General features: G+C 38.6%; 1 protein-coding gene across 1 annotated transcript in view; it reads left to right on the plus strand.

Annotated features, from left to right (window-relative positions):
- The first annotated feature begins 216 nt into the window (after positions 1–216).
- Positions 217–26,196, plus strand: part of SCCPDH (saccharopine dehydrogenase (putative)) — a 36,066-nt gene continuing 10,086 nt past the window's right edge. The window contains exons 1-5 of the mRNA XM_017673761.3: positions 217–540; positions 1,889–2,001; positions 12,877–12,957; positions 15,046–15,175; positions 17,458–17,507. Coding sequence (XP_017529250.2) covers positions 351–540; positions 1,889–2,001; positions 12,877–12,957; positions 15,046–15,175; positions 17,458–17,507 — 564 coding nt within the window. The 5' untranslated portion in view covers positions 217–350. The remainder of the gene's footprint in view (positions 541–1,888; positions 2,002–12,876; positions 12,958–15,045; positions 15,176–17,457; positions 17,508–26,196) is intronic.

Here is a 26,196-nt window from a genome sequence, read left to right on the forward strand (position 1 = left end):
CCGTTGGCCCCGACCCGGCCCGCGGCCGACGCGGCCGGAGAACAAGCAGCAGGTCTCGGAGCGTGCGCAACCCTCTGCTCGCAGGAGCTGTGTCGCAAAGGCTTTCCCCGCGCCTCTTCTGCGCCGAGAACCCCGGGCAACCCCGGGCGGCCCAGGACGGTGGGCGGGCCTCGGGGCGGGGCGAGGCGTGGGTACGAGGCGGGGCGTGGGCGCGCGGGCCTTCAGGAGCTCGGCGCGCGCGCGGCGGTCTACGCGGCGGCGGTTGCTGCGAGCGGAGCTGGAGCTGCTGCCTGAGGCGCAGGCGCCCTGGACTCAGCCCTTCCCGGACGGCAGCTCGCTGTGGGCTAGTTATGGCGACCAACCAGAGGCCTTTCCACCTGGTGGTGGTCGGCGCCTCCGGCTTTACCGGCCAGTTCGTGACCGAGGAGGTGGCCCGGGAGCAGCTGGTCCCGGATCGGGGTCCCCGCCTGCCCTGGGCCGTGGCTGGCCGCTCTCGGGAGAAGCTGCAACGCGTGCTGGAGAGGGCGGCCCTGAAGCTGGGTAAAGGGGCGGAGGAGTCCCGGCTTCGCTGTGCTCCCCAAATTCAAGAACCAAGGCCCCTTCCTAGATCCGAGAGGGAAGCAGGCAGAGAGCAGTTTGTGGCGTCGCCGCCCGCCCTGGCCCGGGGTGCACGAAAAGCGGAGCTCAGGTTTCCCGGGGAGGCTTCCCTGCGCCCCGCGTTTGGAGCTGGGGGGGGACGCCTGAGAGCCGTGCTGATAAGCTGCGGGGCGCCCGCCTCTTCGTTTCTGGAAATGCTTGCTGAACGGGTTCTTGCCTGAGCGAGGCGTCCCGCAGGCTTTCTCTTGACCCGCCCTCCACCCGCGGTCTGTGCTGCTGGTTGGGCCTCGCTTATTCTTTCAGCGTTCGTTCCCCGTATCTCCCCGGTGGCCTTTGCTGTGCCAGTTCTGGGACACACAGACCCGGCCCTCACGGTCGTGGACACATTTCATTGAGGACGCAGGAGCCTTTACATTGGTTATTAATTTTCCGCCCGAGTCTCCCCCCAGACGCACAATAGCACCGGTTGGGGGTCTGGGCATTTCACCTCCTAATTCCACGCAGAGCCCTGATATGGGTGGGAGTGTGGAATCTGTTTTGTTTATGGATATGTATAAAAGACACCATGTTGGCCAGACTCTCCTGCAGCTCTTCCTGCTGCCAGTTAACAGTATACATACTCTTGATCTAAGAGCATTTTGGCCTTTCTTTACTTTTCCGAAAGAAGTATTTTACTATTAAAAGTATATTCTTTCTCCATTTCTTTTTCCTGCTCAATAAGACTGTACAGTACAGCCTAGTTACCTACCATTCACAATGCCCAGATCAGATTTTTGTGGGAATACACCTTAGCCATTGGAACCTGCATTACACTATTGATTCATTTAATTCCAATTATTTACTATGAGTCAGTATTCTTACCTAGACGGCTTTTTATCCCAGTCTTTTTGTCCTCATGACTTTGATGTCAGCAGCCTCCCTCTACCCCAGTAGTTTTATCAGATGTAGTTGTTTAGCAGTTGATGATAAACTATTTTCATAGTATAATCCTTGGTGAGAGGACATTAGGAAATCATCTACTCAGTAACTAACCTCATTTTACACAGGGTTGTCAGTTACACATTGCTTACTTTAGGTTTGTTTGTAATTTTTTCAGTAACCCTTAGTATTAACTACATTTTCCTTATAGCCTTTTAAAAATTAATTGGAAAAAACAATCTTATCTTTTGTTTCAGAGGGAGTTAGCTTTCACTGTACCCAGTAAATTTGCCATCACTCATTACTATAAAAATATCTGAAAGATCTAACACTGTGTCAGGATTCTCTTTAAATGATTTATTTTTTATTTCAGGAAGACCAACACTTACGTCTGAAGTTGGAATAATAATTTGTGATATCACTAATCCAGCCTCACTTGATGAAATGGCTAAACAGGCAACAGTTGTCCTCAACTGTGTGGGACCAGTAAGTAATCAGCCCTTTCTGTGTCGGAACAAGCAATCTATTCATTTCTAGCAGAATCTGATGTTTCATATTCCCAGGGAACATAAGGTCAGAGGACAGAAGAGTTGGTTCAGGGCCTTAACCCTATCTGGGGAATTTTCACTTCTTGTGAGAAGCACAATTTGGATGTGACCAAAATCTCCTGAGACAGAGAGTGACAGATGGTCTAGTGACACCATGCTCAGGAAATGTGTGCTAGTTTATTAATTACAGCTGTAATTGCCAAGCCTTTTTTTTGTTTTTTTTACTGTATGCTTCGTAAGTAAAAAGTATTTGAGTATGTACCACTAATATATTATTTATTTGTAAATTATATTCCTGTATTACTGCACAAAAATAGACTTACAAAGGATCCATTCATTTATTCAAAAAGTATTTATTGAATGTTTATTATATATAAGCAGTAGTTAGATGTCTGTGACATAGTGGTAAACAAAACAGAAAATTCCTTGTGGAGCTTACAGTCCAGTGGGAGAGACAGAAAAATACAGTTTAATAGTAGGTAGTGATAAGTGCTTTGAAGAAAAATAAAGTAGGTTAAGGAAGTAAAAAGATTGGCACACCACTCTATTAAATAGTCAGGGAAGGTCTCTGAGGAACTGACATCTGTGTAGAGACCTGGGTGAAGCTGGGGGTGAACCACATGAGTGTTTGAAGAGAAGCGCCAGGGAAGAGTAGATGCAAAGGCCCCCAGATGAGCTCGTGCTTGTGGAGACTGAAGAATGTGAGAGAAGGCAGTGGGCTGGGCCGCGAGCAGGGCAGAGAGGTGGGAAGTTAGGCTGGAGAGCTCTGTGGAAGTTAGGTCGTAGGTTTTGGCAGGTCAAAGTCAGGGTTTGGGTTTTTGCTTAAATATGACAGAGTCATTGAATGATTGAAAGCAAGATTTCAGTTTTTATCAGGTTTACAGTTTTTTGAAGTTCTTCAGCGTCTGAGAGGGAAAAGAGACAAATAGGGGAATAGTAGAGTTGGTGAGAAGTGAGTTAAGAGTGTACTTCAAGAGGAGAACCACCAGCTTTTGCTATTGCACTAGATGTGAGAGAGAAGCTTTTGGCCAGAGTAACAGGGTGACATATACTGATCTGAGGAAGTCACCATGACTGGCAAAACTAAACACCTAGAATTAAATGGAAGTAGAATGTTTTATTGATTATCAAGGAAAATGTGTTTAAATTACATATTAGATTTATCTCATTCTCAACTGCCTTTGATTCTGTGGTCTGTTGCTAGTCACTCTCTTCCACACACACCCTTGCCCTCCCCTGCCCAGTACTCTGAAAAGACCCCAACCCTGGTTAGTGCAGGTCTTCTGCTTACTCTCTGCCTGAACATGAGTCACCCCATGTGTCTGGAGAAAAGTGCTGACTGGTCCTACTTCCCATGGATTGCAGACCTCGTGGGAGCCTCTGCTTTCAGCCGTTCACTGTTTCCCCAGGCTGTTCTCTCTCCTCCTCTCTGAAGCAGCAGTTCCACATCTTGTTCCTCATGCTTTTTGTATCCCATCCCTTGTTCTTCACACTTATCTGATGATTTTATTTCCTTTTACTATGATAATATAAGCTGTCAAAAGAGAAGTTCTTCATCTTCATACCACCAGAACTACCTGGCTGTCTACCTGCGTTACCCTGACCCTGCCTTCCCTCTCCATCTAAGGAAAAACTGCTCCTGCTCCTTCAGGGCATGATACTCACAGATTTAATGCTTACAGTTACACATGTTCTTGTTATCAGAATTTCCCTCTTTACTGGATTACTTCCGTGGATGTACCAATACATGATTATATCTCCCACCTTAAAAAAAAACTACCCTTAGTTCTACATACCTCTCCAACCCCTCCATTTTTCTGTGTCCCATTTTTACCAAGAGTTCTTTGAAATAATTCTCTTTCCTTACTCTCTTCTTCCTTGCCACCTACTCTGTCGTAGGCTACTTTTGTCAGGCTTTTATACATCTTACTGCTTCAATGAAACTACTCTGTTACACTCACCATCCTGTCAAATCCAGTCATCAATTCTCTATCTTCATCTTAATCAAACCTCACAGCATTTGTTCTGGGTGGTCACTTTTCCTTTCTTTGTCCGGCTTCTGAATTCTTGCCCTCTCCTAGCTTCCCACTCTTACCAGCTGTGTCTCAGTCTCTATTGGATCTTTTTATCCTCCTCCAAATGCCAGAGGTCTCCAAGCACAAGCCTTGGAAACTCTTCTCTGTTTATACTCTGTTTTTAAAAATTACTATTATTGTGGTAAAATATACAAATAAAAAAATATTTTAACCATTTTTAAGTGTACCCTTCATTGGCTTTAAGTACATTTACAGTGTTGTGTAACCATCACCATCTTATTTCCAGAACTTTTTGATGATTCCAAACAGAAACTCTAACTGGGCCAGTATTTTTTAACAATGTATTGTGAATTCAATTTAGTGGGTTGAAGTTCAGCATTAAAAAGAAAAAAATCGGATAGACTAGAATAGAAAATAGTGTGAATTGCCCGTAATACAGGTAAATACTTGTTCTTGAAACTTTTTTTTCAGTTAGAAATACTTGTGTCTGGAACTGGTGTGTGAAATGAATGATTTAGCATGGGTTGTGATCAAATGGTTTAAGAGCCATGGCTTTAATATCACCCAAATGCTGATGATGCCCACATTGTTTCCAGTGAGGGTCTCCGCCTTAAACTCCAGACTGGCAGAGCTAATTGATTTCTTGATGTTTGTGGGCATCTCAGTCTCTAGGTTTCTGTCCCCAAAACCTGCTCCTCCCTCAGCTCTACTTGCGTTTTCATTTTCAGTTTGTTGTATAAGTTAACAGAATTGGTACTCCCAGGGATAGAAGTGTCAACTTTGCCAGTTTGGGGTCATAACTTGTTTCTTTGCAGGTATTTTTTTTACTAACTTGTCTATTTTGTGAGGATTTATTTAGTTAAAACCCAGTGATATCTGTAAAACTACTCAGACGTGTATTCAAGCATTTGGTTGAAAGTACTGAAAATGACTGAATGAATGAGGGTGTCCACTGTCGCCTTCTCTGTGTTGTGGAATTCTTCCATGCTGCCCTAAGGATACCTTTTATATCCTATATTCTACACATGACCATTGACATGCTTTAGTCAATTCATGTATTAACTATTATTAACACCTTATTTTTTTCTTTGTGTGTCCTATAAAAATTCACATGAGTAAGAGTGTTAATATTTACTTCAGCACTCAAGATTTTTTTTTTATTTTGGTATCATTAATCTACAATTACATGAGGAACATTATGTTTACTAGACTCCCCCCATCACCAAGTCCCCCCCACTTACCCCATTACAGTCACTGTCCATCAGCATAGTAAGATGCTGTAGAATGACTACTTGTCCTCTCTGTGTTGTACAGCCCTCCCCGTACCCCCACTACATTATGTCTGCTAATAGTAATGCCCCTTTATCCCCCCCCTTATCCCTCCCTTTCCACCCATCCTCCCCAGTCCCTTTCCCTTTGGTAACTGTTAGTCCATTCTTGGGTTCTGTGAGTCTGCTGCTGTTTTGTTCCTTCAGGTTTTTCTTTGTTCTTATACTCCACAGATGAGTGAAATCATTTGATACTTGTCTTTTTCCGCCTGACTTATTTCACTGAGCATCATACCCTCTAGCTCCATCCATGTTGTTGCAAATGGTAGGATTTGTTTTCTTCTTATGGCTGAATAATACTCCATTAACACTCAAGATTTTTTGTGTACCCCCTTGAGGTAAGCACACTGACTCAGGAGCTCACTAGGTTAGAACAGGAGACGTTGAGAGCAGGATTGCAGTTTGACCTGGAAGCTAATTGGCTTTTCAAGGGGGAGCAATGTCTCCTCTGAGATCATAGATTGCTACTATCACTCTGTACATTTATCTTATAAAAGCGCAAAGGTTCTAAGTAAACATCTAAAAACATAATAGCACACGGATGTTAGTTTAGAAGGCTTAACCTCAGATTACCCAAAGGAGAAGTGGGCCAGACAGGATAGAACACAGTAAGGAACAGGGGACTGTGTGCGTAGGAAAATGCATACTTTTTCCACAGGAGCTGTTATTATTTTAAAGAGCTCTTTAGTGCTTTACTGTAGTTGGTAACACAGATAAACTGAATAGCCAAATGGCCTGTAGCTCACTAGTTGAGGCTTGAGAAGTTAACCCACTACCAGGAGTCTGAGACCATGGAGTTGGGAGTTAGCCAGTCACAGAATGCAGGAGAGTTCAGGTAGTAGAAGCAAAAACACCTGTGTGTGAAGGAACAGCATGTTCAGGAAATTGTAGGAGGTTTAGAAATGCCAGGTCATGGGGACGGGGCATGTGGTACATCTGATGTTTTGGGGACATGCTAAGAACTTTGGACTTTATACTGTATAGTATAGCCTCTGGAGAACTAGTGGTGGATTTTAACAACTGTCTATCTAGTTGACAGAAACAAAGGTGACATCAGATTTTTATTCTAGAACAATAATTTGTTATTTCTTTGGAGATGGGGCTAGGCAGACTGCAGTGAAACCAGTTACTCTTGTAGCAAATTAGATGAGAAGTGACAAGGGTATGAACTCAGATTTGGATGTATAGAAGAAGGGGACTTGCTTGAGATATTATTAGGAAACTAATTTAATAAAGCTTAGTGACTTCCAGGACAGGCAGAGTCAAAAACAGCTTCCAGGGTTCTCACCTGAGAGTGATGCCATTAATAGTAACAAAAAAGAATAAGTCTGACATTTACTGAATGCTGTGTGCCCAGCACTGTGCTAAGCTAAGCTCTTACTTCACTCTGACTACAACCCAGTGAAGTAGGTGCTGGTACCGATTTTTCTGATGAAGAAATTAAAGCTTAGAGAGATAAAATCACTTGCTCAAGAGCACATAGCTAGTGACTGCAGAGCCTGGATTTAAATGAGGCCTAACTCCAAAAGCCTATGCTCCAGATCCCTGTGCTGTTCAGCCATTTTCACAATACTGTCTCAGAGTCTTCCTGAAAAGATATCGTAGGTGGAACCCTGGCAGTCTGAACCAGAGCCTACACTTTTGAGCCTTATGCTTTACTGTCTCTGATGCTAGGAAGTAAAGGAGGAGAAACAGGCTTTGAGAGAAAGATGATGAATTTGACTTTGGACATACTGAAACAGAGGAGTTTGCTAGATATTCTTGAATTAAGACAGGAAATACATACAATATAGTGGATTTTTTTTTTTAAGTCAGTGAGGACATCAGGGTGAAGAGAAAAAGGCAAGAAAATGAAACCAGAGGACTTGGATTAAAGATGGCAGCCTGAGAGGAGAGACAGAGGCTTCTTCCTAAAACTGGATACAATTAGAAAATTTAATTGGCACAACTAATCCTGAGAGAGCAACAGGAAAGAGGACGCATCAGACTGCACACACCTGGAGAAAAGAGCAGACCTCACCGGGGTAACATACCAGAGCTGTGGCTCCGTGGGACCTAGCCCTTCCCCCACCCCAGCTCACCAGCAGGAGGAAGAGAAACAGAGCAGGGAGGGAGTGGAAGGATTGGGACTGCTGAATACCTAGCTCTGGAGATCTGCTCTGGGAGCACAAACCTACATTTCATGGTGCTTTCATGGGACTCGCATGACTACCGGGTTGGAAAGTTAATACAGGCAGAGTTCCTGGGGAGACTGGGATTCCGGCTGCTTGTGGAAAGCAGGGATCCATATCTGGTTGCTCTGGGACAAAAACTTGTACCTGTGAGCCTGGCCCACTGGCTCAGGCAGTGGAGACAGGCACAGGAGCCAGGAGGCGGGGAACAGCTCTTTCCTACCCCCAGTACCGCTCCCCTGGGACCCCTGACATTGCTTCAGGGGCTCAGCAGCTCCAGGATAGAGCTTCTGGACACTAGAGGGCGCCATATACAAACATGAAATGCCAAAGGAACCCTGTCCAGAGTAACATTGTTAATACAACTCCCAAGAAAGATTTAAATGATATGGACCTGTGACTTATCCTGAAAGGGAGTTCAAAATAAAAATAATCAACATCTTAATGGAGGTACAGAAAGACATCCAAGAACTCAGGAATGAATTTAGGTCAGAGATCCAATCATTAAAGAACACAATGGACAGTATTAAAAGCAGATTGGATACGGTAGAGGAGACAATAAATGAAATAGAAACTGTAGAGAAGGAATACAAAGAAGCTGAGGCACAGAGAGAAAAAAGGATTGCTGAGAATGAAAGAATAGTGAGAGAACTGTGTGACCAATCCAAGTGGACAAATATTCACATTATAGGGATACCAGAAGAAGAAGAGAGAGAAAAAAGGATAGAAAGTGTCTTTGAGGAGGTAGTTGCTGAAAACTTCCCCAATCTGGGGAAGGAGATAGTCTCTCAGGCCATGGAGATCCACAGATCCCCCTACACAAGGGACCCAAGGAAGACAACAGCAAGACACATAGTAATTAAAATGGGAAAGATCAAGGATAAGGACAGACTGTTAAAAGCAGCCAGAGGCAGAAATAAGATCACATACAAAGGAAAGCCCATCAGACTAACAACAGACCTCTCAGCAGAAACCTTACAGGCCAGAAGGGAGTGGCATGATGTATTTAATGCCATGAAGTAGAAGGTCCTGGAACCAAGATTACTTTATCTGGTGAGATTATTATTTAAATTTGAAGGAGGGATGAAACAATTTCCAGATAAGCAAAAGCTGAGAGAGTTTACCTCCCACAAACCATCTCTGCAGTCTATTTTGGAGGGACTGCTATAGATGGAAGTGTTCCGAGGGTTGGATAGCTGTCACCAGAGGTAGTAAAATCATGGTAGGGAGGATGGAGCAGCTGATTGTGAGGCAAATGCAAAATTAAATTGACTATCCCCGAAGCCAATCAAGGGATAGAGGAAAAGTATAGAATCTGATACCTAATATATAAAGAATGAAGGAGGAAGAAAAAGGAGGAGAAATAGAAAAGAACCTTTAGATTGTGTTTGTAACAGCATACTGAGTTAAGTTAGACTCTTAGATAGTAAGGAAAATAACCTGGAACCTTTGGTAACCATGAACCTAAAGTCTGAAATGGCAATAAGTACATACCTATCGATAACCACCCTAAATGTAAATGGACTGAATGCACCAATCAAAAGACATAGAGTCACTGAATGGATAAATAGTTTTATTACCTGTACTCTTCTGTATGTGTATTATTTTACAATAAAAACTTTTTAAAAAGAGGAAAAAAAAAAAAAAGAAAATGAAACCAGAGTAGAATTAGTTTATATATGAATCATGTCACACATTCTGTGCCTTGCTGGTCCTGAGCTTTCAAACAGAAATCACAAATGAGGAAACCTTATCAGTGAGCAGCTCTGGAGATGAGGCTGGAAGTCACCAGCCTGCACATGTGGTTGAAGTCCAGGGAGTAGTCCAGAGATTTTTTGGGGGAGATTGTCCTCTTCTAATGTATGCAAGAATCAGGGAGGCTCATTTATTATGTGTTACAGGAGTCTACTCCAGAAAACCTGATCAGGAGGGATCTGGGGTGGAACTGAGCGACCAGCATGTTTACCAAATGACTCAGGTGATCCTCACACAGGTGGACTACTGGCCAACTGAGGAAACTGGGGTAAAATAACCAAGAGAAAGACAAGAAGGCCTCTAAATGAGTTTCAAAGTGGATGTGTGTAAATTTTAAGGATTACCTAAGTTGATCCTTGGTTACAGAAAGAAAAAGAGCCTTGACTTCTGTTTAATCTCAACTTTATTTATTTTAGAGTGTATATTAACATAGTCCATTTAAGTGATTTGTAAATAAATTCACACAGCTAGTAGAGGATGGATTCAGGGTGTAAGCTTAGATGTTCCTCCCTTGAAAGCCCTTGATTGCTCCATAATACCATGGCGCTTCAGAAGTTAAGTGCTTCAGTAATTTTACATGGCTAATGGCAGAGGAGGAACAAGAACTTCCCAGCCCAATAATTTAAATATCATTTGCTATTCTTAAGGAGGAGGAGGGTGGTGGTGGGGATGAGGCTATGGAGTCAGGTCAAGAGGACCACCTATTTGACTTACTTGTAAAGGACAATCCTTGTATTGCCCCATCTTTTTTTTTTTGAGAGGGCATCTCTCATATTTATTGATCAAATGGTTGTTAACAACAATAAAATTCTGTATAGGGGACTCAATGCACAATCATTAATCAACCCCAAGCCTAACTCTCAACAGTCTCCAATCTTCTGAAGCATAACGAACAAGTTCTTAAATGGTGAACAAGTTCTTACTTAGTGAATAAGTTCTTACATGGTGAACAGTGCAAGGGCAGTCATATCACAGAAACTTTCAGTTTTGGTCACGCATCATGAACTATAAACATTCAAGTCAGATATGATTATTCGTTTGATTTTTATACTTGATTTATATTTGAATCCCACATTTCTCCCTTATTATTATTATTATTATTATTTTTAATAAAATGCTGAAGTGGTAGGTAGATGCAAGATAAAGGTAGAAAACATAATTAGTGCTGTAAGAGGGCAAATGTAGATGATCAGGTCTGTGCCTATAGACTAAGTATTAATCCAAGCTAGACAAAGGCAACAAAATATCCACGGATGCAGAAGATTTCTCTCAAAACAGGGGGGGTCAGGTTCTAAGCCTCACCTCTGTTGATCCCCAATTTCTCACCTGATGGCCCCCCTGCGACTGTGCCTGTCTTAGGTTGTTCCTCCCTTGAGGAATCTTACCCGTCTCCGGGGCCATACAGGGAAATGTAAAGTTGGTAAGTGAGAGAGAAGCAATATTCTTTGAAAAGGTTAGCTTTTTACTTCTTTGCAGATTTATGCTCTGTGGCTTCTATGCCCAGCATTTGTCTTGAGGTATCTTTACCACTTGGAAGAATTATTATACTTGGTAATTTCAATATGAGGCACAAATTCTACTTAAGAGTTGTAATTAGGAAGGAAGAAGAAAAGCTATAGAAGTAGCAGACAGAAGAAAACATGGGAAGATTGATTATTTCTTTGACATATCTTCATGTAGAGTAACATAAGCATGTATAGGTTTCAACAAACTACCAATTAAATTGCGTACACACATTAACATAATAGGAATACAGCTACATAGCCAAAGCAGATCTACAATTACCAGCCATATCCAGTGAAACCAAGAAAACCAGTTAGGTACCCTAGGCATTTGTGAAAACTTATCAATGATACGATGGATATTGTCTAACTGAATTTGAATAGTTTGAGAAAAATCAGACAAATTAAAACAACACATTCCTGGGAACTGTTCACATCCCATATGTTGTTTTAACAGTAGATAGTCTATAGTTGCAAGATTTTGGAGCACTGCAACTTGCACTTCTCCTAATTCTTGGTTGAGTTCCAACAGTATAGATCCAGTCAAATTTGTTGTTTTACTGTATGCACAGGCCAGCTTAGATATCTCCTTCTTCATTCCAATGGCAAGTCCAGGAACCGGTGGGATGAATGCAGCTACAACTGCAACAATGTATTTATTGCCCCATCTTATACGTGTTCCTTTGCCTGTTTTTTGAGGCTACAAGAAAAAGACGATGTCCTTTCTCCATCTTCTGCTGCCAAGAATGAGAAAAACAGAGGACTTTGTGTTTCTCCCTGTTCTATCTTCACAAAGGGAAAAATTAGCAAAGCTTCCTTTGAAACAGGCCTGATCCTAATGTAATAACTATTACACATTAAAATTTTTGTTTTAATTCCTTGAATTTGAGCAAACAAATAATTTGGGAGACCCAGAATCATACAGGCTTAGAATATTTGCTTGTCCAGCATTAAATTCATCCCTTCCAAACCCTCTTTTCTTTAGTTTGGCTGATAGGACCATTAGCTCTGCCCCCACGTCCAGCCAATCAGAAAGTCCAGTCAGTTCTGCCCTTTTAGTATGTTTCAGCCTTAGTATGTCCTTCCTTAGTTTATTTAGCCCTTCATCATTTCTTACTTGCCACCAGTTTTGTTTTCCAGTACCACAGGCAGAGTGATGTGTTTATTCCATAGATCTTTGCCAGTTTAAAATCCTCCAGGAGAGCGCCGTAACCCAGAGGAGATAAAGTTCAGTCTTGTTAGCATGGCCTTAGTGTTCCTTCCTGGTCTGGCCCAGGTGTTTCTTCCCATACCCATCTCTTATCACTCCTGTCTCAGTGCTCTGTGTTTAGTATCCTAAACAGCCCTCTTTCTTTCTTTCTTTCTTTCTTTTTTTTTAATTGATCCGGTTTTTTTAATTGAGGTATCGATGTACAATCTTATGCAGGTTTCACATAAACAGCATTGTCATTTCAACATTCACCCACTTTATCAAGTCCCTCCCACCCTATTGCAGGCACTATCAGCATAGTAAGATGCTGTAAAGTCATTACTTGTCTTCTCCATGCTGTGCTGCCTTCCCCATGACCTACCTATATTGTGATTGTGAATTATAGTGCGCCTTAATCCCCTTTTCCCTCTCTCCCCATCTACCCTCCTCAACCCTTTCCCTTTGGTAACCTCTAGTCCCTTCTTGGAGTCTTACACAGCCCTCTTTCTTACTCCTTTACATATGCTTTTTCCTTTATCTGGATTTTTCTTCTTCCTGGCAAATTCTTACTCTTCAGAATTCAACTGAAATGAATCATTAGTGTAAAACTTCCATGTTGTCTTCTGTTAGAGGTGAGCACACTTTCCTCTGTAATTCCTACTTGCTGTTATTTACACTGAGAGGTGGTGTGGTGCAGTTATGTTTTCTCAGTTTACCTTTTGGCTACTTTATTTGATTCTTAATAACCAAGACCAGACTTCCATAACTCAATAGTATTTCCTTCATTTACATTTGCAAAGTAAGAGTAAACTTGGTTTTCTTTATCCTCCAGTATCGATTTTATGGAGAACCTATAGTAAAAGCATGTGTTGAAAATGGAACTAGCTATATTGACATCTGTGGAGAGCCTCAGGTATGTAAAATGAGAAATAAAACAGAAAAACATAACTTTCTATTAAAGTGGAAAACATTTAGTGCAATTTTGCAGACATTTTAGAAGTCGATGACCTGCTCCCTGGTGATCAGAGATGGTATTCCGTAGGTAGCCTAAAGGAGAGTGCTGTGATAAGGTCTTAGCTTTAGTTTTCTTAAAATTTTTTCTCCTCTAAACCTTATGCATTTAAATTCCTTGGTATACAGGATGTGCTGATTTTTATAGCTACTGCAGTTGTGAATGGATTAATTAAAATAGTGTGGTATGTGTAATTCTCAGAATCTCACTTTGTGACTGTCTTTATGAATTCCTTGTTTAAAGTCAGACACCTTTACAACATTACAGAAAAGTGAATGTAAAATCCTCTCTCAACCTAAAAACATTTATTGAATGCTTAGCATGTGCCCAACACTGCTAAGCATTTTAAGTAACTTTTTCAACATTCTTATAAAGTAATAATCATCTTGCCTATTGCACAGATGAAATTGAAGCCTAGGAAGGTCAACTGACTTGCTCAGAGTCAGCCAGTCAGTAAGCAGGAGGATGAGGCCTCGAGCCCAGGTTTGCCTGACTGCAGAAAGTGGTGTCAGTAAGCGCTAAGCTACTCCACCTGTGTGTCCCTCCCTGTAGCCTCTTCTGATTGCTGTCACCAATGTTATATGCACTCAGAGCTTATCAATTGACAGTGTATACTGGAAAATACAAGGGAAGTCTATATTAGCAAAATTGATTCAATAAGAGGTGGGAAACATGATTAAAAAAAAAACAATTCCTATTTTTATTTTAAATACTCCAGAGCAAAAAAAAGGTGAAAGATATCATAAAATTAGCATATAAGTGATATCAAAACCTAATAAAGAGCCAGAATATATAAAGAACTCTTATACGCCAACAAGTCAGATTCAAATAACACAATTGGATATTGACAAAGAGATGAGAAGAGCCAAATGTCCTGTGCTGAAGAATTTCATGTGATTTATAGAGCTACTCCATCCTCAAGGAGGGGGAACATAACTCCCCACTCCTTATTTGTGGGCTGCATATAGTGACTGCCTTCCCAAGAGTACAGTATGGAAAAGGGGGAGAAAGAGCAACTTTGCAATGGGGAAATATGACAAACACCTCAGCCAGGTAATTAAGGTCAACATCAACAGCGACACATCATGTTGATAGTATGTACCCTTGAAATGATGTCATGAAATGACATTTTACCCCAGGGTCTTTCTCCCAGAAATTATAACCCCAGTATCATCATAAGAAAATCCCAATAGAGGGGCATTCTACAAAGTACCTGACCAGTTTTCAAAACTGTCAAGGTCACGAAAAACAAAGGAAGTCAGAAACTGTCACAGCCAACAGGAGCCTAAGGAGACATGACAACTAAATGTAATGTAGGATTCTAGATGGGATCCTGCAACAGAAGGACAGTAGGTAAAAACTAAGGAAATCTAAATAAAGTATGGCCATTAGTTAATGATGACATATCAGTGTTGGTTCATTAATTGTAACGAATGTCAATGTAAATGATATAATGGGGAAACTGGGTCAGGGTGCATGGGAACTCTCTACTACTCATTTTTTTCTGTAAATCTGAAACTGTTCAAAAAGGAAGAAAATATTTTTAAAAACAGGCAAAGGATTGGAACAGACTAGTCCCCTCTCCCATCCCACCCCTTTCTTACCACTCTATCTTTCTAACTATATATATGCATAGATATATGTAATGATGTTCATGAGGGTAATGTGATATGCGATCATTTTTTTCTTTCTTTGTATTTTTCTACATTTTTCATAATAGGTATTTTACACTTAAAAGTCATTCTAAAAAATTAATAGTGTCATTAAGTCTGATCAGCATATCTCCTACACCACCTGGCACATGGTAGGTATACAGTAAATATTTGCTGAGTAAGTGAAAAATATTTTGATAATTAATATTTCATTACAGAGCCGCATTGGTTAAGAATTTCAAAGTTTAATTGCTTTGTCCTTAAAGTTTAATCATTTCATATTGGTCTAGATGTTTCTATATAGCTCTGATACAGATTTTTTTCCTGAATTTTTTAGTTTCTGGAACTAATATATCGGAAGTATCATGAGAAAGCTGCAGAAAAAGGGGTTTATGTCATTGGAAGCAGTGGCTTTGACTCCATTCCAGCAGATCTGGGAGTAATATATACCAGAAATAAAATGAATGGTAATTAATGATCAATGAGCAATAATTGAATATAACAATAGAAAGGCTTCATGTTTATAATTGCAATGAACTAAAATCTAGTTGGGAAAAGAAACAGTTATAAATGGGTAATGTTAATACACATGCTTTGCTTTTCATAAGCTATACCTGTTACAAATGCTATTGACACTATTGTTTTTTTAGATGTGGATAGTACTATAAATGCTCTAAAGTGAGAAATTATCCATTGTCTAATTTACTCATGGCTAGAGCTGTAAAATTCCTGGAAAAAGAAATTTTGGCACCCCTTATAAATCCAAACTTGCTTTGTTTGGTAATTAATGGAAATTATGATTTATATAGATATTATAATTGAAAGGTTTTAAATTTCTAACCAACAAAGCTAGAAACCATTGAACAATTCTGGGCACCTATATAATTATACCCATTTACAAAATGGAGACAATAATATAAGAATGGAAAAAAATCAATATTATCATAAAACAATGAAAGTTACTAATATCATGTGTAATTTAAAAGTTTGCATTTAGGGAATAACCTGAAACTGGTAACTCCCATGCCATATAAACTGTTCTAGAGCCTAGAAAGAAAGAGATTCAGTTTATATTAAAAAGTTAAGATAGATACCAAAATAAAAAAAAATAATTCTGTGGTGGGATTGTAAAAATAAATTAAAAGTTAACATAATTCTGAAACCAAAGCCCAACAAAGGTAGCACCGAAAAAAAAAAAAAAAGCTACAAATCAATCCTGTGTGTGAAATTAGTAGTAAAAAGAATGCTACATAAAAATGTAATAAACATCCTGTGGCGTTTTAAAAGAACATATCAAGATCAGCATCTGTTAGCAATTTTCATAATCATCAGTCAGAAAATCAAAGGCAAAAATCTTTATGCCTATCTCAGTAAATTTTTTGAAAATTCATGCCATTTACTGATACCAGATTTTTAGAAATTGAGGATAGAAAACTTTCTTAACATAATAAATGTCAGAAAGCAATAACCAACATCATACTTGAGGAAATACTAGAACTATTCCCAGGAAAAGGAAGAATATGAACTGATCATATTTAAAATATTTAGTCTTCCGATCCAGGACCCAGAGTGTCTCCATTTATTAAAAAGATTTTGAAGTCTGTAAAGTTTAGATGTTTTCTTCATGATAGTCCTACGTATTCCTTACTCAGGTCATTCTAGAATATTTAATCATTTTTGTTATCTAGACTAGGTCTTTTTTTTTCTTTTTAAGTGAGAAATATATTACTTTAAGGTTTAAAAAAAAATTTTTTTTTAGATACTAAAGCTTAGGAGTCAGCATTTTAACAAGTCCCCCACTGATTTTTGATGAAGGTGGTTCATATTTTATTACATACCGTATTCAGGATCCATGTTCTTTCTGTGGATAGGGTTAGATCACAGTCATATATCCAGGCTCAATGCTCTTCACAGCCTCAGAACCATCTCCAGGGAGTTATACTTCAGTGGGCTGTGGCTGGTTTTTGTCAGATGTCAGACTTCTGACATTGTCTGGCCAAGTTCTCTTCTGCTGTAGCATCATTACTGATGTTCTCATGGTTATTCTTTATCTTTCTCAGTGTCAGCTTTCTAAGGCCCCATGTTTTAATCTTCTCTTGAACTGAAACTAAGAACACTATTTCTTAAGAAATTGATGTATTTCATTTTCTTAAGTTTTTTTTAAGAAAATGGCAGTCCATGATGTTTTCCTTTGTTCTTTTAGCTCTTGAGAAACTGAAAGATTAAATTCCTAATCACTATATCTATATCATCATGGTTAATATAATTGATATTGTCCCTTTTTCCCAGCTTTTGTTTTCTATTTTTTCTTTTATATTTATTATATTTTTATTTCATTTTAACAACCTTATTTTAAGTATTTTATAAACCATCACAAAGACCATTTTGATAGGTTTTCTGTACATTCACAGTAAGTCATTACTAATAAGCCATCTTGAAAGCCGTCATATTGGAACAGAATAAATCCCATAGATGTAATTTTAATCAGAATGAGTGAGCTCAAATGCTGCCTTGTTGGGAGAGACTTTTAGTATTGTGAGTTGGAATACTAGAAAAGATTTTGTCAATACTAGGAGTTAGAGTTCCTACCATTCTACCTGGCTTCTTAAGTCTGTTTACAATAACATAATAAAACTTTTTATCAGTACAGCAAAAATGGTCTCTAAGTGAATAGAATAATTTATTATTACTGGTCCTGAATAAACGGATTTTATTTGATTTTACTTTTACCCTTCTCTTACTCTTTTAGGTACTTTGACTGCTGTGGAAAGTTTCCTGACTATACATTCAGGACCTGGGGTTAGTTTTTCTATTTATCAAATGTTTTTTTAAAGTTAATATTAAAAAACATTTTGGAAATGATACATGCCTCTTAAAAAATATTTAGTTTAACTAAATTTAATATTTATTTGTAATTTCTATTGCATAAGAGGCGCTACATTTAATTTTAAAAAGTAAAGGCACTAGATTGCTGAGAATTACTTTAACTTAAAATGAATTTATTTTTAAAAACTGCACAATTCATTACATTAGAATGAATTACCATGATCCCAACACTAACATACCTATCATTGTTGTGCAGTAAATGTTGTCAGCCAAGAAAATTATCACCTTAGTGTAAGACAATGCACTTTGATTATGCACCTAACTTGGAGTTTGGTGCTGTTGTGGCCATAAAAGAAATGTGTGCTATAAATGTAACTTTACTGAATTTGTTTTCTATTTGGGAACATAAAACAGTTGTGTTTCTGGGAGGAGGACCATGTTTTATGATAGTACTTTTATTGCCAGTGTTGTCTATGTTGTAGGTCTATAAGTATATTGTAGGTCCATATTGAGGTTTCATAAGTATTTGTTTTCTTTAAAATATATTCATTTAACAAACAATGTATAGTAGTACAAGTGTATGTAGTAACGTAGCATAGTATAACACATAAATGAATGGGATATCCTTAAGGAGATAATAATTTAGCTTGACAGGAGACATGAAGTGTTCATTATTAAAGAGATCAGATGAAATACTGTGGGATTCTGAGAATGGAGAGTAAGTCTAGCTGGGAGGCCAGAGATCAAGAACTTTCAGGCTAGAATATGGGCTGAATTTCAAAGGCTGGTGCTGTGGAGATGTGAATAAGGGAAATGAAACAGTATAGTGTAACTGTGGGATGGTGTGGGTCATGTTTAAGTGAGAAAAATCTAGACAAGAAAACTTGTCTAGATTGTGGGTTCAGATTAATAAACACAAAGAACCATACGAGACATGCCAGAATTTGTGGCTGCAGAGAATATCCAGTAGTGTCAGAATAAACAGCTGTGATGAAGTGGGCCCGAGTGATTTGGAAAGGCCTCAGAGGTGCCCATGGTTAGCCTTGAGAGTGAGGAGCATTTGAGAGGTGAGAGGCAGCAATCTGAACAGAGGCTCAGAAAACAGGAACGAAGATGTGCTTGGAACTCCATGTAGCATGTGTTAGAAGCCCAACTCCACCTGGTTTAAAACAACAAAACAAAAAGGAACTTACGGATTCCTATAACCAAACCTCAGCAAGTAAATAGTACAACTGAATCTAGATGTTCAAATAGTATTATCAGAGCTCTTTTTCCTCCATTTTCTCTCTTTCTGTCCCTGTGTAGGCTCTTGACATGTCAGGGAAGCGCTGGCAGCCCCAGGTATATGTCATCTTTAAGGTTCATCATTTCCCAGGAACAGCTACCAGAGTTTATATGCCAATGCTAGGGAAGATTAGCTAACTACTGTGTCATTTGGCCATTCTTAAGCCAGTGTGACCTGGGTAATGGTGTAGTCAGATTGCCAAGGCCTGAGTCATGGGCTTCTGGTGGGGAAATCATAGGGTCAAGAACAACATGGAACAAATTCTAAATAGAGAAGAGTTTTATAAGCAGAAGATGGAGTAGTAGGGAGTTGCAGGAAATTAGTGCAGGACTGACAGAAAGCAGATGCCTACTACAGGGAGACAATGAGAAAATTGATAGAGCTAGAAAAGAGTCTTCTTTTGAGAGAGTAACAAGAGATGTAATTGGAAAAACTAGATAAAGCTAATGAAGATCTTTATCCTTTACTAAAAGCAGTAAAAAGGCCATTGAGTGGATAAGTTTTACTGAGTCAAGTCCAGAATCTTTCCTTGAATGGTTAAGGATACATATTTTGAAACTGGATTGCCTGAGCTTGAATTCTGACTCTGCTACTTAGCAGTTATGTGACCACGGGCAAGTTTACTTAGCCTCTGTGTTCTTCATTTCTTTCATCTATAAAAGGAGATGATAATAGTATCTACTTCATGTGGTGCTATGAGAATTAAATTAGTCAGTGAAGAGATTTCAGACCAGTGGATGGCACTTAGTAACTGCTCAGTAAGATCGGCAACCTTGTTGCCTGTACACACTTGCTCGTTCTTCAGTTACACTGACCTCTCTGCCACTTCTTGAACATGCCAGCACACTTCTGCTTCATGCTTTTGTACTGGCTGTATTCTTTGCCTGAAAATAGTACTCAAAGATATTTGCATGACTAACTCCCCCACCTTCCTTGGTCTTTCTCAAACACCAGTTTCCTGATGAAGCCTATACAGACCACCCTATTTGAAATTGCAAATTAATTACTTTGCCTCTCATTTCCAATTCATTTTACCTACTCTTCTTTTTCTTTTTTCCTATAGTACTTCTCACCTTCTTAATTCTATGTTTTTTATTGATTTTGTTACTCTGTCTGGAATGTGAGCACCATAGAAAGATGGATCTTCCTGTGTTTAATTCACCGAGCCCTTAGAGCAGTACTGGTCACATAATAGCAAATCAGTAAGTGTTTGTTGAATGAATTGAGTGGACAAGGCTAACTTAACCTTGATTCCAAAACCCTACACGAACAATTCCAGAATGGAAAAGTACAGTCCAGTTTCATAGGAACATAGATGTAAAAATCCTTAACAAAATATTAGCAAATTGGAAGGAGTAATATATAAAAAGAGTGTTTTTTGACCAAGTTAGTTTTAGAGGAGTGCATGGCTGAACACTGGACAATCACTGTAATTCACCTCATTAACAGGTCACAACAGGAAAATCATATTATCATCTCAGTAGAGAAAAAACATTTGATAAAATATAGTACCAATTCATAATTAACATTTACAGCAAACTAGGAGTAAAAAGGAAGATTATTTATTTTTTTTAAAAACTATAATAAAAATGATACCCAAGGTTTAACATTGAAATTTTCTGCTCTGAGCTCAAGAATAAAACTTGGGTTCCTTTATCATTCTTCACCCAGTTCCTGGCTAGAGCAGTAAAGCAGGAAAAAAGAAACTGTATAGATTGGAAATGAAGAAACAACTATTTTTGGCAGATTATATAATTGTGAATATAGAAAATTCAAAAGAATTTACAGGCAAAAGTAATAGAATCAATAAAATAGTTTCCTAAATTGCTGGTAAAATTCTTTTCCTTACCTGATTGCTGGGAGTAGACCATCTAGTACAGTAGTGAGCAGGAAGTAGCAAGAGATAACGTCCTTGTCTTGGTCCTGAACTTAGAAATAATTCAGACTTTTGCCATTAAGTATAATATTAGCTGTGAGTTTTTTAAATTAAAATATCATTGATATACAATCTTATGATTGTTTCACATATACAACACAGTTCAACATTCACCCATATTATCAAGTCCTCACCCACCCCATTGCAGTCACTGTCCATCAGCATAGTAAGATGCTGTGGAGTCATTACTTGTTTTCTCTGTGCTGTACTGCCTTCCCAGTGACCTACCTATAGTGTGATTGCTAATTATAATGCCCCTTAATCCCCTTCTCCATTCCCACTAACCCTTCTCAACTTCTCCCCTTTAGTTACCACTAATCCCTCCTTAGAGTCTGTGACACTGCTACTATTTTGTTTCTTCAGTTTTTGTTTTTTTTGGGTTTTTTTTGTATTCATCATTTTATTTATTTTTATTTTTGGACTGTAATATTATTTTTTTTGGTATCATTAATATACAATCACGTGAGCAACATTGTGGTAACTAGATTCCCCCCATTATCAAGTCCCCACCACATACCCCATTACAGTCACTGTCCATCAGCGTAATAAGATGCTATAGAGTCACTACTTGTCTTCTCTGTGCTATACTGCCTTCCCCACGCCCCCCCCCCATGTTATGTGTGCTAATCGTAATGCCCCTTATTCCCCTTCTCCCTCCTTTCCCACCCACCCTTCCCAACCCCTTTCCCTTTGGTAACTGTTAGTCCATTCTTGGGTTCTGTGAGTCTGCTGCTGTTTTGTTCCTTCATTTTTGCTTTGTTCTTATGCTCCACAGATGAGTGAAATCATTTGGTACTTGTCTTTCTCTGCCTGGCTTATTTCACTGAGCATAATACCGTCTTAGCTCTATCCATGTTGTTGCAAATGGTAGGATTTGTTTTCTTCTTATGGCTGAATAATATTCCATTGTATATATGTACCACCTCTTCTTTATCCATTCATCTACTGATGAACACTTAGGTTGCTTCCGTTTCTTGGCTATTGTAAATAGTGCTATGATAAACATAGGGATGCATCTGTCTTTTTCAAACTGGGATCTTGTTTTCTTAGGGTAAATTCCTAGGAGTGGAATTCCTGGGTCAAATGGTATTTCCATTTTTAGTTTTTTGAGGAACCTCCATACTGCTTTCCACAATGGTTGAACCAATTTACATTCCCATCAACAGTGTAGGAGGGTTCACCTTTCTCCGCATCCGCACTAGCATTTGTTGTTCCTAGTCTTTTTGATGTTGGTCATCCTAACTGATATGAGGTGATTTTTTAAGAATAGAGTAAACAAAAATGACAAGATCATCTCAATAGATATCAAGAAGGCATTTAATATGCCTGGTTTGAGGCCCATTTTTTAATCAGATTATTTGTTTTTTGGGTGTTGAGGCATGTGAGCTCTTTAATATTTTGGATTTAACCCCTTATTGGATAAGTCATTGAGAGATATATTCTCCCATACTGTAGGATGCCTTTTTGTTCTGCTGATGGTGCCCTTTGCTGTACAGAAGCTTTTTAGTTTGATGTAGTCCCATTTGTTCATTTTTGCTTTTGTTTCCCTTGCCTGAGGAGATGTGTTCAGGAAAAAGTTGTTCATGTTTATATTCAAGAGATTTTTACCCATGTTTTCTTCTAAGAGTTTTATGTTTTCATGACTTACATTCAGGTCTTTGATCCATTTTGAATTTACTTTTGTGTATGGAGTTAGACAATAATCCAGTTTCATTCTCGTACATGTAACTGTCCAGTTTTGCCAATACCAGTTGTTGAAGAGGCTTCCTTTTCCCCATTGTATATTCATGGCTGCTGTGTCATATATTAATTGACTATATATGTGTGGGTTTATATCTGGGCTCTCTATTCTGTTCCATTGATCCATGGGTCTGTTCTTGTGCCAGTTCTTGTTTTGATTACTGTGGTTTTGTAGTAGAGCTTGAAATCAGGGAGTGTAATCCCCCACAGCTCTGTTCTTCTTTCTCAGAATTGATTTGTCTATTTGGGGTCTTTTGTGGTTCTATATGAATTTTAGTACTATTCTAATTCATCAAAGAACACTGTTAGTATAACTGTGGGTTTTTATAGGTGCTCTTTATGAGGTTGAGGAAGTTTCCTTCTATTTCTGGTTTTTTGAGTTTTCTTAATGTGAAGGGTATTATATTTATTAAATGCCTTCTCGATATCTATTGAGATGATCTTGTCATTTTTGTTTTTTATTCTATTCTTACAGATACAACACTTGACTTTCATATGTTGAACCAACTTTGCTTTGTTGGGCTAAATCCCACTTGGTCATAGTATATGATCCCTTTTTTATATGTTGCTGGATTTAGTTTGCTTGTATTATGTTGATGATTTTTGCATTCATAAGGAATATCAGTTGATAGTTTTCTAGTGATATCCTTGTCTGTTTTGGGTATTGGTAATTAATAATGGCTTTTTTGTGAAGAGTTGGTGAAGAATTGGTGTTAATTATTCTTTAAATATTTGGTAGAATTTATCAGCGAAGTTAACTGGGTTTAAGATTTTCTTTGTGGGTAGTTTTTGGTTACCAGTTCAACCTCTTTACTTCTAATAGGATTTTCTTTACTTTATTAGGATTTTCTTTTTCCTCTTAAGTCAATTTTGATAGTTTGTGTCTATTAGTTTCCATGGATTGCTGTAACAAAGTGCCACAAACTGGCTTACTTAACATAAATGTATTGTTCTCACAATCCTGGACGCTAGAAATCTGAAACCGAGGTACAGCAGGGTTGGTTCCTTCTAAGAGCTCGGGGGGAGCATCTGTTCTATGTATCTCTCTGGGCCCCTAGTGGAGTGCTGGCAATCTTTGGGTTTCACTGGCTTGTCAGTGTGTTACCCTGATCTCTGCCTTCATCTCCACACAATATACTTTCTGTATGCATGTATATGTCCAAATTTCTCCGTTCTATAGGGATATCAGTTGTTTTGCATTAAATCATACTAATTTTTGTATACCATCAGAATTTAGAAAATGGAATTTTGAAAAAGACTATTTATAATAGCATAAAAAAGTCAAATACCTGATTGGGGGATGAATGAAATAGGTGAAAAGGAAAAAAGTTAGAAGGTTTGGTATCTTGATCTGGGCAATGGTCACATGAGTATATATGCACATGTCAGAATTCATCAAGCTGTACACTAAGATTTCTCATTTCATTGTATGTACCTCAGTTAAAAAAATCAATTACCTAAGAATGAGTAATAGAAAAACATAAGATTTCTATGAAGAAAACTAAAACATTATTGAGAGACCTTAAGTAAGACAAATAAATGGAAGAATCCACTGCATTTCCATAAATAGTCCTCCATTGAAATACTCAATTTGTTCAGTTGTCAGTTTTCCTCAGACTGATTTGTAATCCCATAAAATCGCAATCAAAATCTCAAACAGGTTTTTTTGTTTTGTTTTGGTGTGCAAATTGACAAGCTAATTCTAAAATGTATATGGAAATGCAGAGGGCTGAGCATAGCCAAGACATTCTTGAGGGAGAATAAGGTAAAAAGATGCTTTTGGATATCAAGACTTACTATGACGTCAGTGTGTTACATTGGCAGAGGGATATCAATAGGCCAGTGGGACAGAATAAAGAGCTCAGAGTAGTTCATGCACATGTGAACACTTGCTTTATGGTAAAGATGATCCTGGGACGATGGGTGTCTATATGAAGAAAATATGAAATTGGACTTATACTTTGCATTATATACAAAAATCAAGTTTGAGCTCTGCAGTACTCCCTTGCAAGGTGCGCAAGTGGGACCCTGAGAAGCTGACAGTTGGGCTGTACAGAAGCTGAGTTCAGGACACAATATAACTACTTGGGCAGTATGAATCACGCCTTATACTTTCAAATCCACCACAGAATTTAAGTTCCGTGTTGGATATGTTTCCAGTTTGGGGTGAATAGATAACTTAGAAAACGCTGCGCCATTCACCATTCCTGCAGATTCTGAAAGGAGCGGAGAGGAAACCCACAGGTCCTAAGAACTTGCGACCAGCGTCCAAATCTTGGGAGTAAGGCCGAGTATGAAGCTGCGTTCGTGGAGACAAAGGTCCTCAGTTCTCATCCTGCAGGACTGGGTGGCAGAGGCTTTCTTCCTGGAGACACCACTCACACGATCTGTTAGTGACTGAATTTCTAAAGACAAAAGACATTCCTGCAATCCTTTTAATAAAAGCAAGGTTTGGGACTAATCGAATGGAAACAACATGGGTGAGCCTTTAGAAATAAAAACATCCCAGGGAATCTAAAGTGTCATTTCCTCTCTGGAAGAAAGGAAGCACAAAACATGCTAGGTCACTCATTTTGCCTTGGTATAATAAGCCACTGTGAACATACCATGCTTTTTTCATCTATTCTCACTTGGAATGCATTTACAAATCATTTTGCATATGGAGGAAAGCACTTCTACATGTGAAGCTGAAAAGGAGGAGTACATATCACTAGATTTCTAAAATGAGAGAAAATTTAAATGAAACAAGGAAAGCCCACAGATGCTTTAATAGAAATTTTCTGTTTCTAATTCATCTATTAGTACCTTTTTCTCACTTCATAGACTTTTAAGACTTGGTGCTGAATTTACTCCCTAAGAATTTTAAGCTCTTGTCATTAGAAACAATTATCCTTTCCATTATTCGTGTTTAGGTCCACATGTACTGTTCCTCTTAGAAATCATAAGAAATCTCGGAAATAGCAAACACTTAGGTGAAGCAAAAATTAAACATTTGTGTTCCATGTACTACCACAGTAACTGAGAGTAATTTCTCAGACATCTAATCATCATATATTTTATTCATGGCATTTAAAGACTTTCAAGTCATTTGCAAAATAATTTATTTTATTTGAAATAGTCCTTTTACACTAACCTATATAAAATCACTAGGTGTTTTAAAAATGCAAAGAATATATTGAATATTGACAATGTATTAAAATTCTACTTTTATATATTAAATATGTAACAAAATATGAACATCTCTAATTGTGATAAAAATAATGCGAGGAATGTGAACAGTATAATGCTTTTATTCTATTAATTTATAGAAATAGGTCCCTAAAGGGTTATTATTTTCATTCCATGTATAGAATGACCAGGAAAAATGCTGGCAATTACTCTATGAATGGTGTTCTACAGCGGCATGAAGCTATAATTAATTTGCATATGGCATTGCTGGCAATGAAGCTTGTGACATACAGGTCATCATCAACATTGGGGATTCACACTGCCAACTGTACCTCATACAAATACACACTGCCACTTAGGGATCCAAGGGAGTGCTGCGACTCAGTCCTCAGCTATTAAAGCACATCACACTACTGGAATTTTAAACATGTTTTAGAAGTGGTATTTATCATTAGAAGGATCCTTTGTTATGTAAACAGAGGGAATTATAAAGTTATACCATGGGAATATATATCTGTTACCTACATTGTCAT

This window comes from Manis javanica, chromosome 11 (genome assembly GCF_040802235.1).
Source record: "Manis javanica isolate MJ-LG chromosome 11, MJ_LKY, whole genome shotgun sequence".
In the NCBI taxonomy this organism is placed as follows: Eukaryota; Metazoa; Chordata; class Mammalia; order Pholidota; family Manidae; genus Manis; species Manis javanica.